The sequence below is a fragment of the Leptonotus elevatus genome, chromosome 12, assembly GCF_054856555.1.
Source record: "Leptonotus elevatus isolate MCC_2025b chromosome 12, RoL_Lele_1.0, whole genome shotgun sequence".
Lineage (NCBI taxonomy): Eukaryota > Metazoa > Chordata > Actinopteri > Syngnathiformes > Syngnathidae > Leptonotus > Leptonotus elevatus.
Genome location: NC_141250.1, coordinates 22,065,968 through 22,084,793, shown reverse-complemented (window position 1 = coordinate 22,084,793; position 18,826 = coordinate 22,065,968). Strand labels below are relative to the sequence as shown.

The window sequence follows — 18,826 nt, the reverse complement described above, 5'->3', positions numbered from 1 at the left end:
TTTTCATAAAGACTGCTGCATGCAAAACAGAACCCGGGTCAGCAATATGGACGCTGGACGTGCTTTTAAACGTACCTTAGTTAGTCTAAACACGGTATTATGATGAATATTGCTTCCATGGAATAAGAATTAGGCGGAGGAATCCATTTGTGTTGAGCCATCTCAGCGTGCAGCCATTTTGACATTATATCGCCCTCTGCTGTCGACCGAGATTGACGTTAAAATGCACTCGGCGAACCTGTTTTTTGTTTTTGTTTTGTATTTGATGTTTGCTCGGTGTTCTCTTTGCAGCTCGAAATGTCACAATCAAGAAGGGCCTGAGCGACCTGAAAACCATGGAGAGAGAAACGGCCACCTTGGAGGTGGAACTGTCGCACCCTAACGTGGCCGGCACGTGGTGGCGAAACGGAAGCCCGCTCAAGCTGACGAGTCACTTCCGCATGAGCGCCAAAGGACACGCCCACAGCTTGACGATTTGCAACCTGTCGGTGGAAGACGCGGCCACCTTCACGTTCTGCGCCGAGAAGCTGAAAACATCGGCCAGGCTCGTTGTCAAGGGTAGGCCGTTTGAAGATTAGGGCCGGGATTTACAGCGCTCGCCTTAGAGGCCATTTTAGTGCAGCTGGGCTGTCAAACTCGTTCTTGTCACGGTTGTGCTTTCCATCAGAGGCCTCTTATGACTTTTGAAACCATAGAAACGTTTCAGCGTATTAAAAGGTGCAGCAATTAACTCATTCACTCGCAGCCATTTTCACTGAAGCAACCCCCTTCGCTCCCGGCTGTTTTGCTGGATTTGGACTGATTTGGCAAGGCCCAAACATGGAACATACCAAAAGAAAGATTAGAGTATCTTCTGTTAATCTGCTTCCGTTTTGCAGCGATTAGCATTAGGATGTAGCCAAGTTTCATCAATTTTCACATTCCTGTTGAAAACACTGGGAAAAAGAGCTTGTTGCTGATCTCTTATACTCTACTGCCACCTGCTGGCCATTTATTTTCTTTTTTAATAATGAAAATTGCTCTTCATGTCAGTAGCTGCAGCCTTCTGTATGCTCTTGCTTAAACAAACAAATGTAAAAAAAATAAATAAAGCGTGTAAACACATTTTGGGAGTGAAGGACAAAGTATTAAAAAAAAATTTAGTTTTTAAAATGTTTGCGATTGAATGAGTTAATCAACTAATTGATTACTAAATTAAGCAAGAACTATTCTGATAATCGATTAATTGACAACTATATACTACAATTCTGAGTTGTGGCGATATAGTGTTAAACTGTTTTCAAGTTTTCCAGATTTTTGCGTGTGTGGGACAGCTAAAGCGCGTGAATCACACCTCCCTCAATATATGAACATTTGGCCTGCTTTGTTTGCATCAGCAGTTGCAAGATAGCTTTGCCTTCAATTCTACGGCGAGTCCACTGTTGCGGCCACTTAGGAGTGCCTCGTTGTTAGCCATGAGTGTGCGTATGAGAGAGATAAAAAAATATTCAAATCATTCAAATTTGGTGAGGTTGTTAACAGCGCTCCTATGTGCTGTGTCAAATGTAGTCACTGGCCCCCTCTTGTGGCCGTTGCACTATAAGGCAGCACACAGTATATTTACGTTTATGGGTTATGTTAATGCTGAAAGTGCATTATTTGTGTGTTGCTATCAACATGTCGTTGTTTATTTGCTAACTCAATTTGGGTGGCATGATGACTTCAAATGACTCATGTTAAGAGAACCGTGGGCTTCTTGGAAAAATGTCTTCTCTGTACAAGTGGCCGGACCCAAAAATGTCAAGACCTCAGACTGGCAGCTAAAGTGGTCCACTCAGCGTATATCGAATGACAGACGACGGGGAGGGGGGGGGTGGGGGGGGGGGGCGGATAAGAGAATGGACTGGCACTTTGGATTGGCGAGCCCCACCTTTTGTCCCGGCTCACGTTCCAAAACACAAAATAGCCTCGCAACCGCCCAGTGAAAAGCGGCAGCTTTTCTGTCAGCTGCCAGTTTAACCTCACGCCGTCAAAATAGTCCAGTCGCTGCCAAGTCATCCCGTTGAGACTTTCATCCGCTTGATGACGACCGGATCACGATGTCATGACACTGAATTATGCACAATTTCACTGAATGGATACTTTCAGTTATGATCAGAATATTTGGATATTTTTTTCGGCATAGCTGGACATGTTTTGTAAATAGTACCCAAAACGAAATCAAAAGGATCAGCTTCCTGTTTGATTTCAGTCTTGGATCCTTGAGACGTTTTAGTATGTCGTGTCATGATGAAGGTTCGAATTTGGTGCAACTGGTGTCAGGTACAAATTTTTTCAAACCTTTCTGGGGACGTTACTGGGTAAATGGTGATTTGAGGTTGTTTGCGCACTTTGTCTCCCAAATTATTTTTTTTTCAGAACTTGACCTTGCTTGTCTCTCTCCAGAACCTCCCGTGACAATTTTCCGAAAATTGGAGGAGCAGAAAATCGCTGAGGGATCGCTCGTCTCCATTGAATGTGAACTGTCGAGGCCCAATGTGGACGTTAAGTGGATGAAGGCGAGTATTACTCTCAGATATCGTCAAATGTGCGCCTCGCTAACCGACGCTAATGCAGTTTTACCCGTCGGGGGACTCATAAAGATGACTTCATCTCGTGTAAAATCAGAATTACAGTAAATATTTGGCTGAAAGGAAAGACATAGTATGACTGAGTATGCTGATGACGACGTATTCTTGCACCACTGCACTAATTCATTCATCATTTGCTATTGGCTGAAAATCCAACTTTTAACGGAGTGGGACATGGACGGGAAAAAAAAAAATGGACAGGAGCCAGAAATTGGTTCTTAGAAACGTCAGTTACACATCTTCATGTTTGGACTTTGGATAAAAGGTTCCGACGAATTTACAGCTATTACAGTCAAGCCCCACAATTCATGTGGGATGAGAATTGAGCCTTGCTGTGACTGTGAGTAATTACTGTATATTTCCCTATTTTAGTTTCATCCGTGATCCCAAAACACTTCAATACTGTTTAACACTTATCACGTTAAAAATGTTTAAATGCACAAGCAGAGATGACTTGGTAACATCCACTAACAACCAAGGCTAAATTTAGCTCCTCCCTGTTGCGAGTGCTTTGCTGCTATCTTGCGGTAGTTTGGAGTGTTGCAGATGCACACCAAAATATATAAATAGCAGCAGATGGGTTCCACAATTAAAACAATATTTTTTTTTTTTTTGATTTTGAATACAAAAATTCAAAAGTTACCAATGGCGGAGTAAGAATACTTTGCCAGCTCAGTTACTGCTGCAATTGCTGTTTTGTATTTAATTGCTTTTTATGATGGCCTCGAAGTGTTTTTCTCGATTTATTGTCATTAGGACTTTGCTACTGCGATAGTGTTAACGTTCGCCATTTGCACTCTGTTGTTTTAGCTTTTCTTTTTTGTCATCCTCTTCAGAATGGCGTTGAGGTGAAGCCCGGCAAAAACGTGCGCGTTTACAGCATCGGGAGGAAGCGATTTCTGCAGATCACCAAATGTCTTGTCAGCGATTCTGGCATGTACACCTGCGATGCCGGAGAAGTGGCGACAAGCGCCGCTGTGGAGGTCTACGGTAAAGTCTGCTGCCTGTAGCGCGGTCTATGTCGACAAGAGTTGGGGTATTTGTTGTATTTAAAAAAAAAAAAAGACAATCACAATCTATCCAAACATGATGTCTGTATATTGCTGATTGTGTTTCAGGGTCCTGTGGTCAATAAAGTTGTTGAGAAATAAGTAACACTGGTAGGACCAGGCACGGCGTTACACCAGGGCTTGCGGGGGCTATAGCCCCGTCAAAAACAAGTGCAGCCCCTCACGCATTTTTTTTATTTTTTTTTATTCATTTAATTAAGTTTGAATACATTAAAAAGTCGCGTATTTGTGCTGCAGCCGTACCAGGGAAGGGAGGGGCGGTGGAGCTTTCGTGCGCTTTAGCTTAAAGACTTTGCCATTGACCTTCAGAACACTTGTATTTAACTAAGTATTTTGTTGATTGTAGAATTTCGGGGGGGGGGGGGGCGATCACGACACCGTGCCTGGGTGGCACAGAAGCGTGGAACTGCCAATTTGGAGGAAACATGACGACTAACTTGTCTGAAGGAGTTTGCAGATATTTTCAAATGTCTTTACAACTACGATCGAACATACATGTAGGCTAAATGCTAAAAACAGAGCATTATGGGGAAAAAATGCTTAATGGTAAATCATGCACTGCAGACGTAATAATAAATTACGAATTGTTTACCTCATTTTCAAACGTATGGTATCGTGTAGGCCAAATGCAAAAAAAAAATAAATAGCATCGTGTGCAAGTCAATACAGCGAGACATTTGGGGATTTTTTTTCTTTCCTTTTATATATTGACCTTTTCAAAATGGGAGGGGGGTACATATATGTACCAACATGTTTTTAGCATTTAGCCTACAATTATGCTTGAATGTACTTGCAAATACATTTAAAATATTTTACAAATACATTTGAACGTATTTGCCAGTCAAAAATGTTTACTTCACTTTGCCACTTCCACGCTTCTGTAGGGTCGGACTGAATACCACGAGAAAAAGTAATCTTGACAAATAGTAGTCAATCAACCAATCAATCAATCAATCAAAACCTTTATTTTACCAGGAAATGAAGCCCACCGAGTGTGCGGTGGCCGCCTACCTTCCAAATGTACACATCGAAATACATACTGTATACTTTGTGGCAATGCATGAAAAACAAAAAAAAACAAAAATGGACTGAAGATGTTGCCTGACATTCAGGATTCCTTTTGACAGAAGTGTATTCTTCACAGCATTTGATATCAAGTAAGCTTACTTTCCTCCTGAAGCTTGACATCTTTCAACCTTCACAAGTGCGTCAATATCAGCTGTCAAATCCTCGGTAGCCGCCAATTTCGCTTGCAATGGCATTCAAGTGGTAAGTGGTTGGCAGTGCGCCCTCCAGTGGACAAACTTAACAACAACAGTCACTTTGAAATATAGACGGAATGACGGCTGGTTCTGGCCCGTGGGCCGTAAGTTCATTAAAAAAAAATTATTATTTTTTTTAATCATTGCTTTCCATTGAGAAAACCTCACCAATGATCAGCTAACATGCGCTAACTCATTCAACATTACAGTTCATCTCATCTGCTGGGAATTACGCTGTGCAGTCATAACGGCTGCATTGACGGTACCGAGCGGCACCGTGTGCTGCTCTGGTCTGCAAAAAAAGCAACATCAACTGTCAATGAGAATCTCATGTTAATCATAAAGACAACTCGATGAAATGTCCATTTCCAGAACGGGAGCTGCTGGTGGTGCGCGGCCTCGAGGAGTTGAGCGTCGCCGAAGATCAGAACGCCGTCTTTGTTTGCGAGATCTCAGTGGAAGACGTGCCGGGAGAATGGTACAAAAACGGCGAGATGATTCATCAGACCAGTACCATCAAGACCCGACAGGAAGGTCGGCGCAACTGTGTTGATGTTTGGAGAATTGCTCGAAGTTCAAACACGTTTGAATTTGCTGCTTTATTCTCGACATTTCAGGGACCAAACACTTTCTCCTGATGTGCAACGTGCGGCCTGAGGACTCGGGGGAGATCAAATTTGCTGCCAGACATGTGGACTCCGTTGCCAAGTTGCACGTGAAAGGTAAAAGTTCTTGCCATTACTACTTTCCTTGTTTTTTTTTCTTTTCCATATCAAAACGGCCAAACTCAACTCGTGATGGACTCATACGGTTTTCTCAAGGATGATACCGATTATTAGTAGTCAAGGAAATCGATATTTCAAGACGATATTCATTTGCAGTAAAAGAGAAAATATTAGTGTCAAAATTCTAAAAAATTACTTTTTTTTTTATTTTTATTCTAAACGTATAAAGAATTGCCAGCTTTGTTTAATAATTATAACAAAAAGAGCTACCAGGATCATCAGCATGTGTTTAGCTCAATTACAAACTAAGCAAGTAAATAGTTCCCTAAAGTTTTCCAAAATTTCAACATCATTTTTTGATTGATTAATTTTTAATTTTTGGGGGGAAATCAAAAGTGTAGGGGGTTTCCAGTGTCAGCATTTTTTTTTTTATAAAGTAGAAATTTAAATAAATCCTAGTGCTGTCAAAGCTAAAGCGTTGCCTAATTAATTGATCACAAAAATGATTGCATTAATCAGATTAATCACACATTTCATTTTGACCGTAGATGATCCTTTTGCTGACGGCGGATGGTTACGTTAAAAGTAGCGCAGGTTTGAGCAATAAACATAACTACATGCACGAAAAGAAAGCTTTGTCAATATTTTGCAAGTAATTAACTGATTAGTAAAAGAGGAGGACGAGCGTGTGCTGTGAATAAAAAAAATGCGATGACGCCTTCATAACATTAAATGTCAAAAAAAAAAATAACACAACAGCTTTAAATTTGGCGGGCAAAAAATGTTGCCAAAAAAAGCCTTTTTTATTAAGTGATTAATCAAAATTCTAAGATGCGATTAATCTGATTTATCGTTTGACAAATCCATAAATGAAAAGTGTCTCGCTGAGCGACAAATGCATGCGAATGGAGCTCATTTGGGGAATATGATGGAAAAACTGTCTGAGAACATTTTAAAATCCTGATGAAAATTCGCTACGTTCGCAAGCATTCACCGCTCAGTGAGATACCAGCGGACCAAAAATGCCAAATATCGTCCGGGCCGATAACCGGCCTGTCCCGAAACTAAAGCCCAACGTGGACTTTCCAGAGATTCCCCTGAGCATCGTGAAGCCTCTGCAGGACAAAACGGCGCTGGAGAAGAGCCGCGTGATGTTGGACTGCACCGTGTCGAACCCGCGATGCAGCATCCGCTGGTACAAGGGCAGCAACGTCATCCTGCCCTCGGAGCGCTTCGAGATCAGCAGCGAGGGCTGCTATCGCAAGTTGATCATCCAGCAGGTGGCGCTGGACGACGAGGGCACCTACAGCATGCAGGTCGGGGAGTACACGTGCTCGGCAAAACTAACGGTGGAGGGTAAGAGGCGCTCATCGTGGCTGAATCACATGCTGTATATATATATATATATATATATATATATATATATATATATTTATATATATATATAAGTATATCGCATCAATGTAACATCATCAACTCCATCCTAACAGTCAGCAGGAATTGAAGGCATAGTCACAAAGTGTAACATAAAGTTCATCCAGGGGCGTTCAAAGGGGGGTGCAGATGGGGTGGGGGGCCCACCTGAGGGGGGGGGGGGGGTCATCCAGACACGTGTCACTTATTTAGTTACGTGCACAGAAGGGCCAGAATCGTAAACGAGGTGATGTTTCTCAGCTTTATGTATTTCACTCTCAATTACTTTGTACTTTCTGGTGAAAGAAAGGTTTTGATTGATTGATTGATTAATATCTATGTATCTGCTTCTACAGCAGTTAATGCACGGATGGGAGACAGTTCCTTTTTTTTTGGGCCACTAGATGGCAGTATCTACTATGACACTCTTGACTTTTTGTGCAGCTCAGCCTGTTGCGATGGTCAGAGATCTGCGCGACTTGGAGGTGGCGGCCCCCGGTCAAGCCGTCTTCGAATGCGAGGTGTCCACCGCCGTCCAGAAGCCGCCCGCGTGGAGCCTGAACGGGGCACCTGTGCAGCCCGGGGCTCAGGTGCGCCTGGAGAAGCTGGGCACCGTCCACAGGCTCACCCTCAAGCAGACCTCCGCCGGCATGAACGGGTTGGTCGCATTCACTTGTGGGAAAGCCAAAAGCTCAGCTCAGCTCACCGTCTTGAGTAAGTCATTTTGTTTTAATAATATAAAGCAAAGCATCAAAAATGAGCAGATCAAACATTAGGTGCACCGAATACAGTCCAAGTGCAGTTCAATTGTATTTAACTTTAACATTTGCATTTCATTTTTTTAAAAACATTTTGGGGTTTACATTTTAATTAGTTAAAAAAAAAAGTATTCAATTTATATGCTGTATATAGTCATTGATATTGTCAATATTTTCCTGTATTCAGATGCAGTGTTAATTTCCAAACTGCATATTATTACGGTGGCTTAATTTAAGGAATTAAACCTCTGACATCGCTCCTGTGCTGAAATTTGTTATGAAAGAAGAAAAAAGATTGAAAACACCTCGTCTAAGAAGATACAATACCAAAATATAATAATAATAATAATAATAATAATAATAATAATAATAATAATAATAATAATAATAATAATAATAATAATAATAATAATAATAATAATAATAATAATAAAAAAACAGGCGGCACGGTGGCTGACTGGTTAGCACGTCCGCCTCCCAGCGCAAAGGTTGTGAGATCAAGTCCGGGCTTCGGCCTTCCTGGGTGGAGTTTGCATGTTCTCCCCGTGCCTGCGTGGCTTTTCTCCGGGTACTCCGGTTTCCTCCCACATTCCAAAAACATGCATGGCAGGTGAATTGGACACTCCAAATTGTCCATAGGTGCGATTGTGAGTATGGTTGTTCGTCTCTGTGTGCCCTGCGATTGGCTGGCAACCAGTTCAGGGTGTACCCCGCCTACTGCCCGAAGCCAGCTGGGATAGGCTCCAGCAAACCCCCGCGACCCTTGTGAGGACAAGCGGTACAGAAAATGGATGGATGGATGGATAATAATAATAATAATAATAATAATAATAATAATAATAATAATAATAATAATAATAATAATAATAATAATAAACTGCAATCACATTCTGATAAAAGAAGACACAAATATATCTTAGCTTAACATGATCAGATTGAGCAATTGTAACCTTGTAATCACACAGTCTAAAAACATTTGAGTCAAAAATAACCGATAATAATAATAATACCGACCTAACTTGGGTCAGTTTGATCCAACTTTCTGGATTGTTAAGTAAAAAGCAACTTTTTTGTTTGTTTCTACAAGCCCCCCCAAAGATAGCCATTTTGTATAAAACAACTTTGGTCGTTTTGTACAAATTTTAAATTTTTGACACATCATTTTTAAAGATGAACAAGCAGTTGGGTAAAAAAGAACCCAATTTGGGTTACGAAAAAAAAAAAAGGAGCGATCCACTTGGGTTTTGTATAATAAAAATTGGGTCATTTTATTTAGAACAACTCTTAAAAATGGTGTAATTTGGCCTCCACCGCGGCGCTTATAAATAGCGTGCCACTTTTGGACGGCAGAGTGGCACATTTTGCAGATTGTAACGCGCGTTGAAAAGTTGCGCTCTATTTGCGGACGATGTCGGCCAGGCGCGAAATCGCTCACGCGACCCTCCACTTTGGAAACGTGCACGAGATCGCAAACAGCTTGTCATGCCGCATTAGCGAGAAAATCAACTTTCTATCAAAGCATTTAACAGAATTGAAATGAATTCAAATGTTTAGTCAACATTTAAAAGTTTGTGCTGACTTGACGGAGATCGAATTCCTTCCCAGGTGGTCCGTAAGCGACGCGAGCTGTCGTCAACCTTCGGACTTACATTCATCCTTTCATCTCTTCCTTGACTTTGTAACGTACTTTGTACGTGTGTTAAGTGGCCGATACAATCTCACGTGCTTTTATTTTGAAGTAGATTGCCTTTTAGAAGCAAAAGATTCCTGTTAGTATATAAACTACGTTGCATTTAGTGTGTCCATTTTTCTTCTTGGGAACTTAAGTAACTGAAAAAGCACTTGGGAACGTCGTGTAAATAATGTGTGGGAACATGTTCAAATGTTATTTCAATAAATGAATGTTACAAATTGGTCTGATTTATTCGAGTTATGCCATTTATACATAAAGATCCAGTTACGTTTGCTTGTCAGGAACCGAAAGAATTTTACTGGCTCAATAATTGAATAATGATCCCCAAAAAGTGTTACGTTGGTTTCTTAGGAACAGCGGCGATGCTCTTGGGTCCGTTTGTTTTTCGTCACATGAACAAATAAACTGCCGTGTTTGTTTATATCTTGTTGTTATCGTTGTAATTGGCATTCCAATCAATATTTGATACATTATGGCGTCAGCTCAAGGAAGACTTTTTGTTTCATATTTTTAAAATGTTGCAAATGCATTTGACGCAATAACGCGTTCATTCCATTTGTTACGTCAAGCAAAGAATATTTCATATGGACGATTTTATTGCGTAAAAGCAAAATTTGTTCTGCAGATGTAGTTCCATATTATGTGTTAATACATTTAGGGAATGCATTTATTTTGAATTAACATGGTTTAAAACAACAACAACAACGACAAAGCTGTTTTTATTTCATCGTTTAATAAGATTACAAGTGAAGATATTTTCTCACGTAATAACACTTTGTTTTATTGTAATGTATAATATTCACAAATATATTTTTTTCCCAAAGGAAACATTATTTCAGACCAGTAAGCTTGACGTGCTGATGCTATTAACAGCTTGTAAAAAAAATTATAATAATCCCACAGTCAATATCACGCATGAACATCACAATCAGTAAAGTTTAACATCACACGTGATTATTTTCCCAAACCACAACATAAAAAAATTAAACAACACGAAACATTTTACATCAAATGTTCTGTAAAGTTCTTCCTTAGTTAATAATCCATTTGCGGCTCGGCTCAAAATCCCAGTCAGGCGTTTAGCTGTTTATGTCCACAAATGTTTATTTTTATTTTTATAAAACATTACATACTACGTCAAAACACAGAAATACATTGTTCTGAAAACTGCAAATTACTGTAAAAATAGAAACATGTTTTCAAAAGCATATCTAGTTATAACATCCTACAGTACACTTTCTATTTCCAATGACACAGCCACATTTCCCGCCTGTTTTTGTCATTGTAGCGCCCCCTGCTGGAGCAGGCGGGTCGCTGCCCCACTTGGCCCCAACGCATTCGGACTAATTTGCGCTTTTTGGGTCCTCGCTTTGACTGAAACAACGCAACCCCGACGTCGCCGATGGCGTTCATCCCAGAGACCTCTGCTCCTTGAGAACGCCGTAGATGTCGTCCACGTTGCTGAGCTTTTCGAAAAAGGGGATCAGGTCGAGGAGCTCGCTGTCTGACACGTCATCGAACCAGGATGCCACAGGAACCTAAAGGAATCCAAATGTTTAGAAAGCGTCTTTGAGTATTTGGAAAGAATTGATTGGAAGCGTACCGCGTTGTCCGGGTGGAAGGTGTAAGAGGCCGGCGAGTTGTCGATGATGATGACTTTGTTGAGGTCCCGCCCTAAATGGGTCAGGTCTTTCACATAATTGCCTTTGTGGAAGACGCACGCCTCCCTGAAAAGACGGCTTCGGAAAGCTCCCCATTTGTCCAAGATGTCGGACACAGGATCTGCATACTGTTAAAAAAAAAAAACGACAACTGGTGAGCTAAAACTGTTTGTGTGTGAGTTCTGTTAAGTTATTAACATTGTTTTTCAGTTTCAATTTATATTTTAGCCGTTTTGGATTTAGTTATAGCTGTGTAGCTCAATGAATAGAATAGTATTGTATTCTTATCTGTCCCTCTCATGAGAAAAGAAGGGCAACGGGTTTCTCTTCTACTATTATCTACAAGGGAGTATAGTCTAGTACCGGTCTCAGTCGGAAGAGGGGAGAGACAGGCTGATGTATTATTGTTTTTCTCTAATCTGATTTGTATTCCTGGGAACTTGCTGAACTTGCTGATGGGAGGAGACTTTTCGTATTCACCCACTTTTCAATAAATAATGATGTGCAGCAGAAGGAGGGGACACACAATCTGAACAGAACACGGTTTGAGTGTCTTCAATTGTTGTCATCAGAAGCTTCTGTTATAATGATGCCTTTGCAAAGGGACTTCTTCACCAGAATCTCACCATTCAGTTAATTGAACACGCAAAGAGTAGAATACAAATATTATCTACTCTAACAGTTCCAATTTCAGGTTTTTGCTCGCCTATTCGTGTGGTTTTTTAATGATTAATAAATAAATTGGGACAGACGTGGAGGTGGATTCACGGTGATAGGTTAAAAAAAAAGAAAGAAGTCAATTATTATCACAACAAGAATGTTAATCTGACCGCTAACGAATGATGGCTAACTTACTAGCTCGTACCATGGAGCCATAGTAGCCACTGTAATTGTGGGTAAAATTGTTTTTCGTCAAAAAGATGAGAGAACATTTCATGTGAAATAGTTTTGGATCCGAAACGTTCAACATTATTTACTGACATAAAAATTTACAGGGGTAAAATGATTGTCCTGACGAGACTAATACGTTGACAGTTTTTGTTGACTGAAATGCTAATGCTAGCTTTATAGTCGACTAAAAGTTGACTAAATAAAAATGGGATGAGGTCGACTAACGAAAAAACTAACGAGCGTGATTGAAACCGCACTCAATTTAAAAATGTCAGATTAAATGAACATGAAATCCATGATGTGGAGACCCCCCCCCAAACCCGCTTGCTCTTGGCTCTAAACTTGGAGCACAATCATTAACTTGAAGCTGTTCGTGTTAACGACGGGTCAACAATAAAAAGCCCCACAAATGTCTAAATGACACCCCGGTCATTCCAAGTATTGGATTTTAAAACAGCAGGTGCCAACATTGCACTTCAAGCGCAACACATTCTTCACTGTGCACTTCTGAGCGAAACCAACCTTGGAGAGGCTCGCCGTGAATAAAACGCATTCAAACATCTCGCCCATACGCCGGAGGAATTCGTCCACGTGGGGTCGCTTGGAGACATAAACCTGAACCGACAGAAATGCGCACATTTGAGACCCAACATTTGCAGCATAACAACAATGATGTACTAATGTAGTGCACAGTGAGCTAAATGAACAGATGCACACTTGAAATGTCTTTCTTTAAGTGATGAAACAGCAGCAAGAGCAACTGGTGGTTCAGTAGCTTGCTCAAGGACCCTTTGACAATCTCTGGGTTGGGAGATAACCACTCGTAACCATGCCAGCTACGACGACTCCGGACCGGTGGTTCTCAACCCCGGTCCTCGAGTGCCCCCTCCAGCCTGTTTTCCACGTCTCCCTCAGCAAACACAGCTGAGGATCGTTATCAGGCATTCATACAGAGCTTGCTAAATAGCTGATCATTTGAAACACTTGTGTTGGCTGAGAGACATGGAAAACAGGCTTGATAGGGGTACTCAAGGACCGCGGTTGAGAACCACTGCTCGAGACTACTATGGCATTGGAATTTAAAAATGAATCCGCAATTGACTCCCCAAAACAATTCCTAATGTAATTCTGTTAAACAATCCGCCAAAATTGCTTGGGACTGAACATAAAGGCGTCCGTGTATGAGGATCATACCTGGTGAACCGTTCCGTCAATGTCCACTGGAGTGATGAAATCGGCATGGTTGACTGGCTGTGAAAGAAAAAAATATTGAAAAAAATGGTGCGATTGAAGAAGGAAAACTGGTCGCCTATGAGTCCGAATAATAGCAAGCAAAAGGTACAAGTCGTTGTTGAAGGAAAGAAGCACAATCTTTGCTTGCCTGCACACCATCCTGGAAATGCGGACGCTGAGCTCAACCCACATTAGATGGTAAAGGCAAAACGATTTTTGGGCGTCACCCATCTGGCCCGGATACCCGCTTGCAAATTGGGGCTCATTTGAGAATATTCCTTGCTGAATTTGCCCAGAATGTCTGCGACAAAACCAATATGGCTGACTTCCTGTTCAATTTGAGGAACAGGTCCTTAACACTTTTTTTTTTGTGCCATGGTATGACAAGACGTCTGCACCAATTTTTGTTGGGTGTTGTTTATTATCTCTCCAGGTGGTGCTAACTAGCGAGTTTGGGGCTTTAGTGTTTGTGACTCCTAAAATACAAGCATAAGCCAATCAAATGACACCAAGAAGGTGACATAAAACTCTCAAATTAGAACTGAAGTGATTCCACAGTTGACAATGTACTTGCTTAGTGTTCCATCTTCACCGCATTGAATAACTTGCCTGGCATTTTACGCTAACTATTATATTTCAGGAGCCATTGACGCGTTTTACAGGAAAGGCGTTCTTTGCATACGTCTGTTTCATGCATGTCAACCATACAGCACGTTTTCCTTCTTGCCTTTTGTAAAGATGGATCTTACTTCATGCAAGCCCGTCTTGTTTACACGTGACCCGTAGCAATATCCAGTGACATCATTTAAGGACCGTCTGTAACCGTAGAGGGACTTCAAGCCGCGTGGAATTCATTACATAATTCCGAGGCAACACACAAGACTTTGCTCTCAGAAGCTGTGACTTTGCTCTTTAAGCCGTTTCAGAAAAGTTATGCTGTTGGTTAAAAATCGAGCACTTTGTTTATTTAAACTGTTTACATGTCTTGTGTCTTGTTTATTCCATTTCGTAAACCTGGGAATAAAAGTAATCCTGCAGCGTGTAACTGAAGAGCATAAAATTTGCCTGAAACGCGCCTATTTTGACAACATTTATTTTAGGCAAGCCCCAAAAACAACCACTGGATTTTTTTTGGGGGGGGGGGTCCAGCATACAGGGCTTCAGACTGGCCCTAAATGTTCACATTTGACCTACATTTGTCATTCATTTGCACATATGCAGCCAATAGATTTGCCAAATTTTTGGAGGAAGGAAATCGAACACCAAAGGAGGTGGGCGGGGCGGTAAATGACCAATCTTCAGGTTTCACATAACTCTTATTTAAAAATGAAGAATGGCAAAGAAGACTACGTCAGCTTGCATTCTCCTTGAACAACCTTGTATGCCAGAGCAGACAAATCCTGATCATGAGTCCGACTTGAAAATGGCTGTTGTGCATGTTCACATACGATTCATTGAATTGTGCGATCAAAATGCTTTACTGTGAAGACATCCTGCTTGATCGCAACACTCGGAATGTCTGCATTGTACAGAAAAGCTGCTCGGTTTGACCAACTTACCGTGAATGAGCTGTGGACTAAAGTTTCGTCCAAGTCAATGACCACGCAGATCTTCCCCGTATCGTGAGATTTCAATTGCGGAAGTAGCGCTTTTGTTGGCTCCTGGGAATAATAAAAAGAGAGTAGACCACCACAAAGTTCTTTAACAAAACGTAGCTGAGTGTAGACATGGCCGCCATGTTTGAAGCGAATTTCTGTGTAAAAGGTATGCGTGTTGTTTTAATGACGGCTTTTAGAAACTGCTCCAGCTGGTGTCGTGTCGACAGAAGATACACTTCGTGGCACTCTACTTTGTCCCATTCCATCATCATCATTCTGATTCCAAAAACAAATTCATCCGCTTGGTCAAGTGAAGCGCTCTGATGGCAGATTGAAAGCGATACGTCCCGGTCTCCCAAGTCTCTTGTAATGTCGTCTCTTTAAACAGTTATACTGTACACTTGCCTGATTGTTGAAAAATGTTAAGTTATTAACATTGTTTTTCAGTTTCAATTTATATTTTAGCCGTTTTGGATTTAGTTATAGCAGTATGGCTCAATGAATAGAATTGTATTCTTATCTGTCTCACTCTCAGAAGAAGGGCAACGGGTTTCTCTTCTACTATTATCTACAAGGGAGTTTAGTCTAGTACCGGTCTCAGCCGGTCGGAAGAGGGGAGGCACAGGCTGAGGTATCATTGTTTTTCTCTAATCTGATTTATACCTATGGGAACTTGCTGATGGGAACAGAAGGGGGGATTTTCTTGTATTCACTGAGTTGTAAACAAATGTACTGTGGGCTGATGGGAGGAGACTTTTCGTATTCACCCACTTTTCAATAAATAATGATGTGCCGGAGAAGAGGACACAATCTGAACAGAACACGGTTTGAGTGTCGTCAGTTTTTGTCATCAGAAGCTTCTGTTTTAATGATACCTTTGCAAAGGGACTTCTTCACCAGAATCTCACCATTCAGTTAATTGAACACGCAAAGAGTACAATACTTAATATTGTCTACTCTAACAAAAGCCAGACAGTATGGGACAGTATGAATCTTTATATATATATATAATCTTTCACCATTGCTGATTATCTGCAAAAGTCGAATCAAAACAACTGTTCTGGTTGTTGAAACCAAGCAAGTCCAGTTACCTCGATTAGCATGATTGGAATGTCTAACAATCTGCAAAGACAAGGTTGGTATTTACCTGCGTATTTGTTGGGATGCAGTACTCGCAGTCACAAAGTTCATCAGAGTCACCCTCCCAGTCCTCATCTTCCGAGTCTTCGGTCCTTCTGGTCTGCACGAGGACGTCCCCTTCTTCGGTCTTGTCGTACTCTGAGACGACGCTGTGAATGATATCTGCTTGTACTTCTCTTGAGATCTCAACCGAATCATTTGAGTTGTTTGTGGCAGAGCAATATTCATTCACGGTGCAGACTTGGCTTTCCTCTGGGCTGGCAGCTTGAACTTCGGTTTTGGTCTGGGATGAAACTGAATGACCTTCATTCCATGATGACCTTATTTCACTGGTCATCTGCTCATTCAAAACGACACCATTCGGGAATTGCTGCAGGCTTTTCATTTGACGTGTGCAATATTCCTCAACCAAGGCAAGAGTCTCAAGTTCGTGTTCAGAACCAGCACGAAGCATATCATCCTGGCAGCAAAATATGTTTGGCGACTCTTTGCTAAGCTCCTTCTTGTCAGTAGCCACTCTCAAAGTATCACCAGATGTGTCACCGTTGGCGAAGAAGTTGTGAACATTTGGTGCATTCAACAGCTCTTCTACGTCACAAGTTTTGGCCCCGTTCACGGTAGTTTTCTTACAAACATCATCGAGTTCATGTTCTGATTTGCAGTCTCCTGCTCGGGCCTCTGACTCGCTGCTCAAACATGAATCACAACCATAAATACTTTCAAATTCTTTTTCTGAAGAGTGAAAATACGCATCAATCATTTGTGGGTTTGTTTCTGTCACGTCATTCGATTTTTCTGGTTGCTTCTGGGCCTTTGGTTGGTCACCATACAGGCAATCATGGATGTCTCCTCCGTCGAAGCAAGAAATGTAACGTTGCGATTGTGTCAAAGTAGGCCCATAATAGACACCCCTGTCGATTAAATCGAAGTAATCTTCAAGAAAAAAATGGGATGTCTTCTTTTCATCATGAGCAATCTCGGTGATGCTGCATTGTTCTTCATCATCCTCAAATGATTCCCACTGGACCTGCCCATCACTCCAATCTTCCTGAGCTTCTTTGTCCGATTCGGATTCTGATGAATTCAAGCTGTTTTCGGAGTCTTCTGGGCAAGTCTTAAAGGACTTACTCTCAGAAGAAGAGCCATCTGAGGAGATGTCATCTTCCATAAAGAACCCCACAAAGGTCTTCTGCTCTGATGTCTGACTTGTTTCATTCACGTCTTCACATGCACTTTTGTTCAAGTGATCTGTGGCCACCATATGTCCTACACTTTTATCAAAGTTACCTTTCATAAGTGCACTTTGACGCAAGCCGTTCACATCTTCTGAGACGGTACACAGCTCATCATCATCAGAACCTCTTTCCTGACTCTCATCTGACAAATACCCCCACTCATCGTCTTCTGTGGCCACGCTTTGATTTTGGATGTCGGCGTTATCACTGACTTCCGTATCACAGTCTGATTCATCCGCCGACTCAAAAGCGTTACCTACCAAAGCAGTCATCTCGTCTTTCTCACAGTGCTCAATTGATGTTTCTGGCTGACACTTGTACTGCATGCCAGGGGGCTTGTATTGTTGTGATAACGCCAGCTGCTTTACGCATTCAGACGGACAACCGCAGCTTTCACCCTGCTTGAAACTGTCAGAGTTTGCTTCTAATTTATCAGCCACTAAATACTCCGACGGATGGGTGCGCTCATGCTCGTGGATTACGTCTTGTTGTTGTTCTGTGCAGCAAGGACTATCATTGTCAGCTGAACCGTGATTAACACAGGGCTCAGAGGTCCTGCACGGCTTCACGTGCCATATTTCTAATGGGTTGTTTAACCTCAAAGTCTTATCGTGGATTGTGACGCATTCCAGAATGCTGCCAATTTCTGAATACTGGTCAGATCTGTTCAAGTCTCCATTGTCTGTCAAATCTTCATAGTTGTTACAGTCTTCCATGCAAAGTCTGGAAGGGATAATTTCTCGACTGTCAACCAGCTGTTCGGAAAGTTCTGCAAGGACATTACCGTCAAGTTCTGCACTTCCGTTGTCTTCTGTTAATTTGGCAAGCTGGCATTGCTCTGTAAGAATGCAGTCAGTCAGTAGCGGGCCACTTTGCTCAGTTTCCTCCAAATACATCACAAGGCCGTTTCTATTTCCACTTCAGAGTCTACGCACCGCGCATCGGGGGTCTGGCTGGGACTCGGGATCGCGCAGAGTCAGAAGTCCAAATGACTTGCTGGTGAAGCGTCCCGTCCATGAAGAGGGAATATTCAAAGAGTTGGCTGGGGAGGGGGAGTGAGTCTACAGCTCCCCTGAGAAACAGGAGCAGTGCGCATGTTGACTTGACAGCTTGTCACAACCAAAACCTAAGCACTGGACTCCACCCCCTATTTTCCCAGAGCCCGAGTCATTTATTTTGGGGGCTTGGAAAGAAGTGACAAATGACTTTTCAAATATCAAATCTCTATAAAAGGCCAAACTAAGACATAAATCTGAAGGTGACAAGTTTGACAACTGAGGACATCAAGGTCATTTGATAGCTACGTATGATGTCGTTCCCCAATCGTGCTCCTTCATTACAAAGGAAGCCTAGTAAACCTGTTGAACATGTAATTGAATTCCTCACTTGACTTACCCTTTGTTTTTTTTGTACTCTCGTAATGCTAACGAATTGGCATATTTGCCATATTAAAGTACTGAAATACAATCCCTGTATGGTGATTTTTGCAAAATAGTGACCTTCCGTCACCAATGTGACATTTACACCCTTTGTGTCCT

General features: G+C 41.7%; 2 protein-coding genes across 2 annotated transcripts in view; one reads left to right on the top strand and one right to left on the bottom strand.

Annotated features, from left to right (window-relative positions):
- The window catches only part of LOC147165055 (obscurin-like), a 33,968-nt gene extending 24,423 nt beyond the window's left edge, over positions 1–9,545 (top strand). The window contains exons 32-39 of the mRNA XM_086091733.1: positions 292–558; positions 2,425–2,537; positions 3,446–3,599; positions 5,314–5,475; positions 5,559–5,663; positions 6,756–7,022; positions 7,524–7,793; positions 9,443–9,545. Coding sequence (XP_085947859.1) covers positions 292–558; positions 2,425–2,537; positions 3,446–3,599; positions 5,314–5,475; positions 5,559–5,663; positions 6,756–7,022; positions 7,524–7,793; positions 9,443–9,453 — 1,349 coding nt within the window. The 3' untranslated portion in view covers positions 9,454–9,545. The remainder of the gene's footprint in view (positions 1–291; positions 559–2,424; positions 2,538–3,445; positions 3,600–5,313; positions 5,476–5,558; positions 5,664–6,755; positions 7,023–7,523; positions 7,794–9,442) is intronic.
- An 831-nt stretch (positions 9,546–10,376) lies between these two features.
- LOC147165054 (uncharacterized) lies at positions 10,377–18,314 on the bottom strand. The gene is made up of 6 exons (XM_086091734.1): positions 16,061–18,314; positions 14,875–14,976; positions 13,277–13,333; positions 12,605–12,697; positions 11,134–11,319; positions 10,377–11,068 (listed from the first exon to the last, which is right to left on the bottom strand). Exons 1-6 carry the CDS (start codon positions 18,182–18,184, stop codon positions 10,940–10,942), a joined length of 2,691 nt encoding a protein of 896 aa, XP_085947860.1. The 5' UTR covers positions 18,185–18,314; the 3' UTR covers positions 10,377–10,939.
- Between the last annotated feature and the right edge of the window lie 512 nt (positions 18,315–18,826).

Bases quoted from the DNA above. Each gene is read 5' to 3' on its own strand.
- LOC147165054 (XM_086091734.1), bottom strand. From the start codon at position 18,184: ATGTATTTGGAGGAAACTGAGCAAAGTGGCCCGCTACTGACTGACTGC. The intron at 12,698-13,276 runs GTATGATCCTCA...CTGTCGGTTCAG, and splicing joins TTGACGGAACGGTTCACCAG to GTTTATGTCTCCAAGCGACC. The intron at 11,069-11,133 runs GTACGCTTCCAA...GGATTCCTTTAG, and splicing joins CCTTCCACCCGGACAACGCG to GTTCCTGTGGCATCCTGGTT.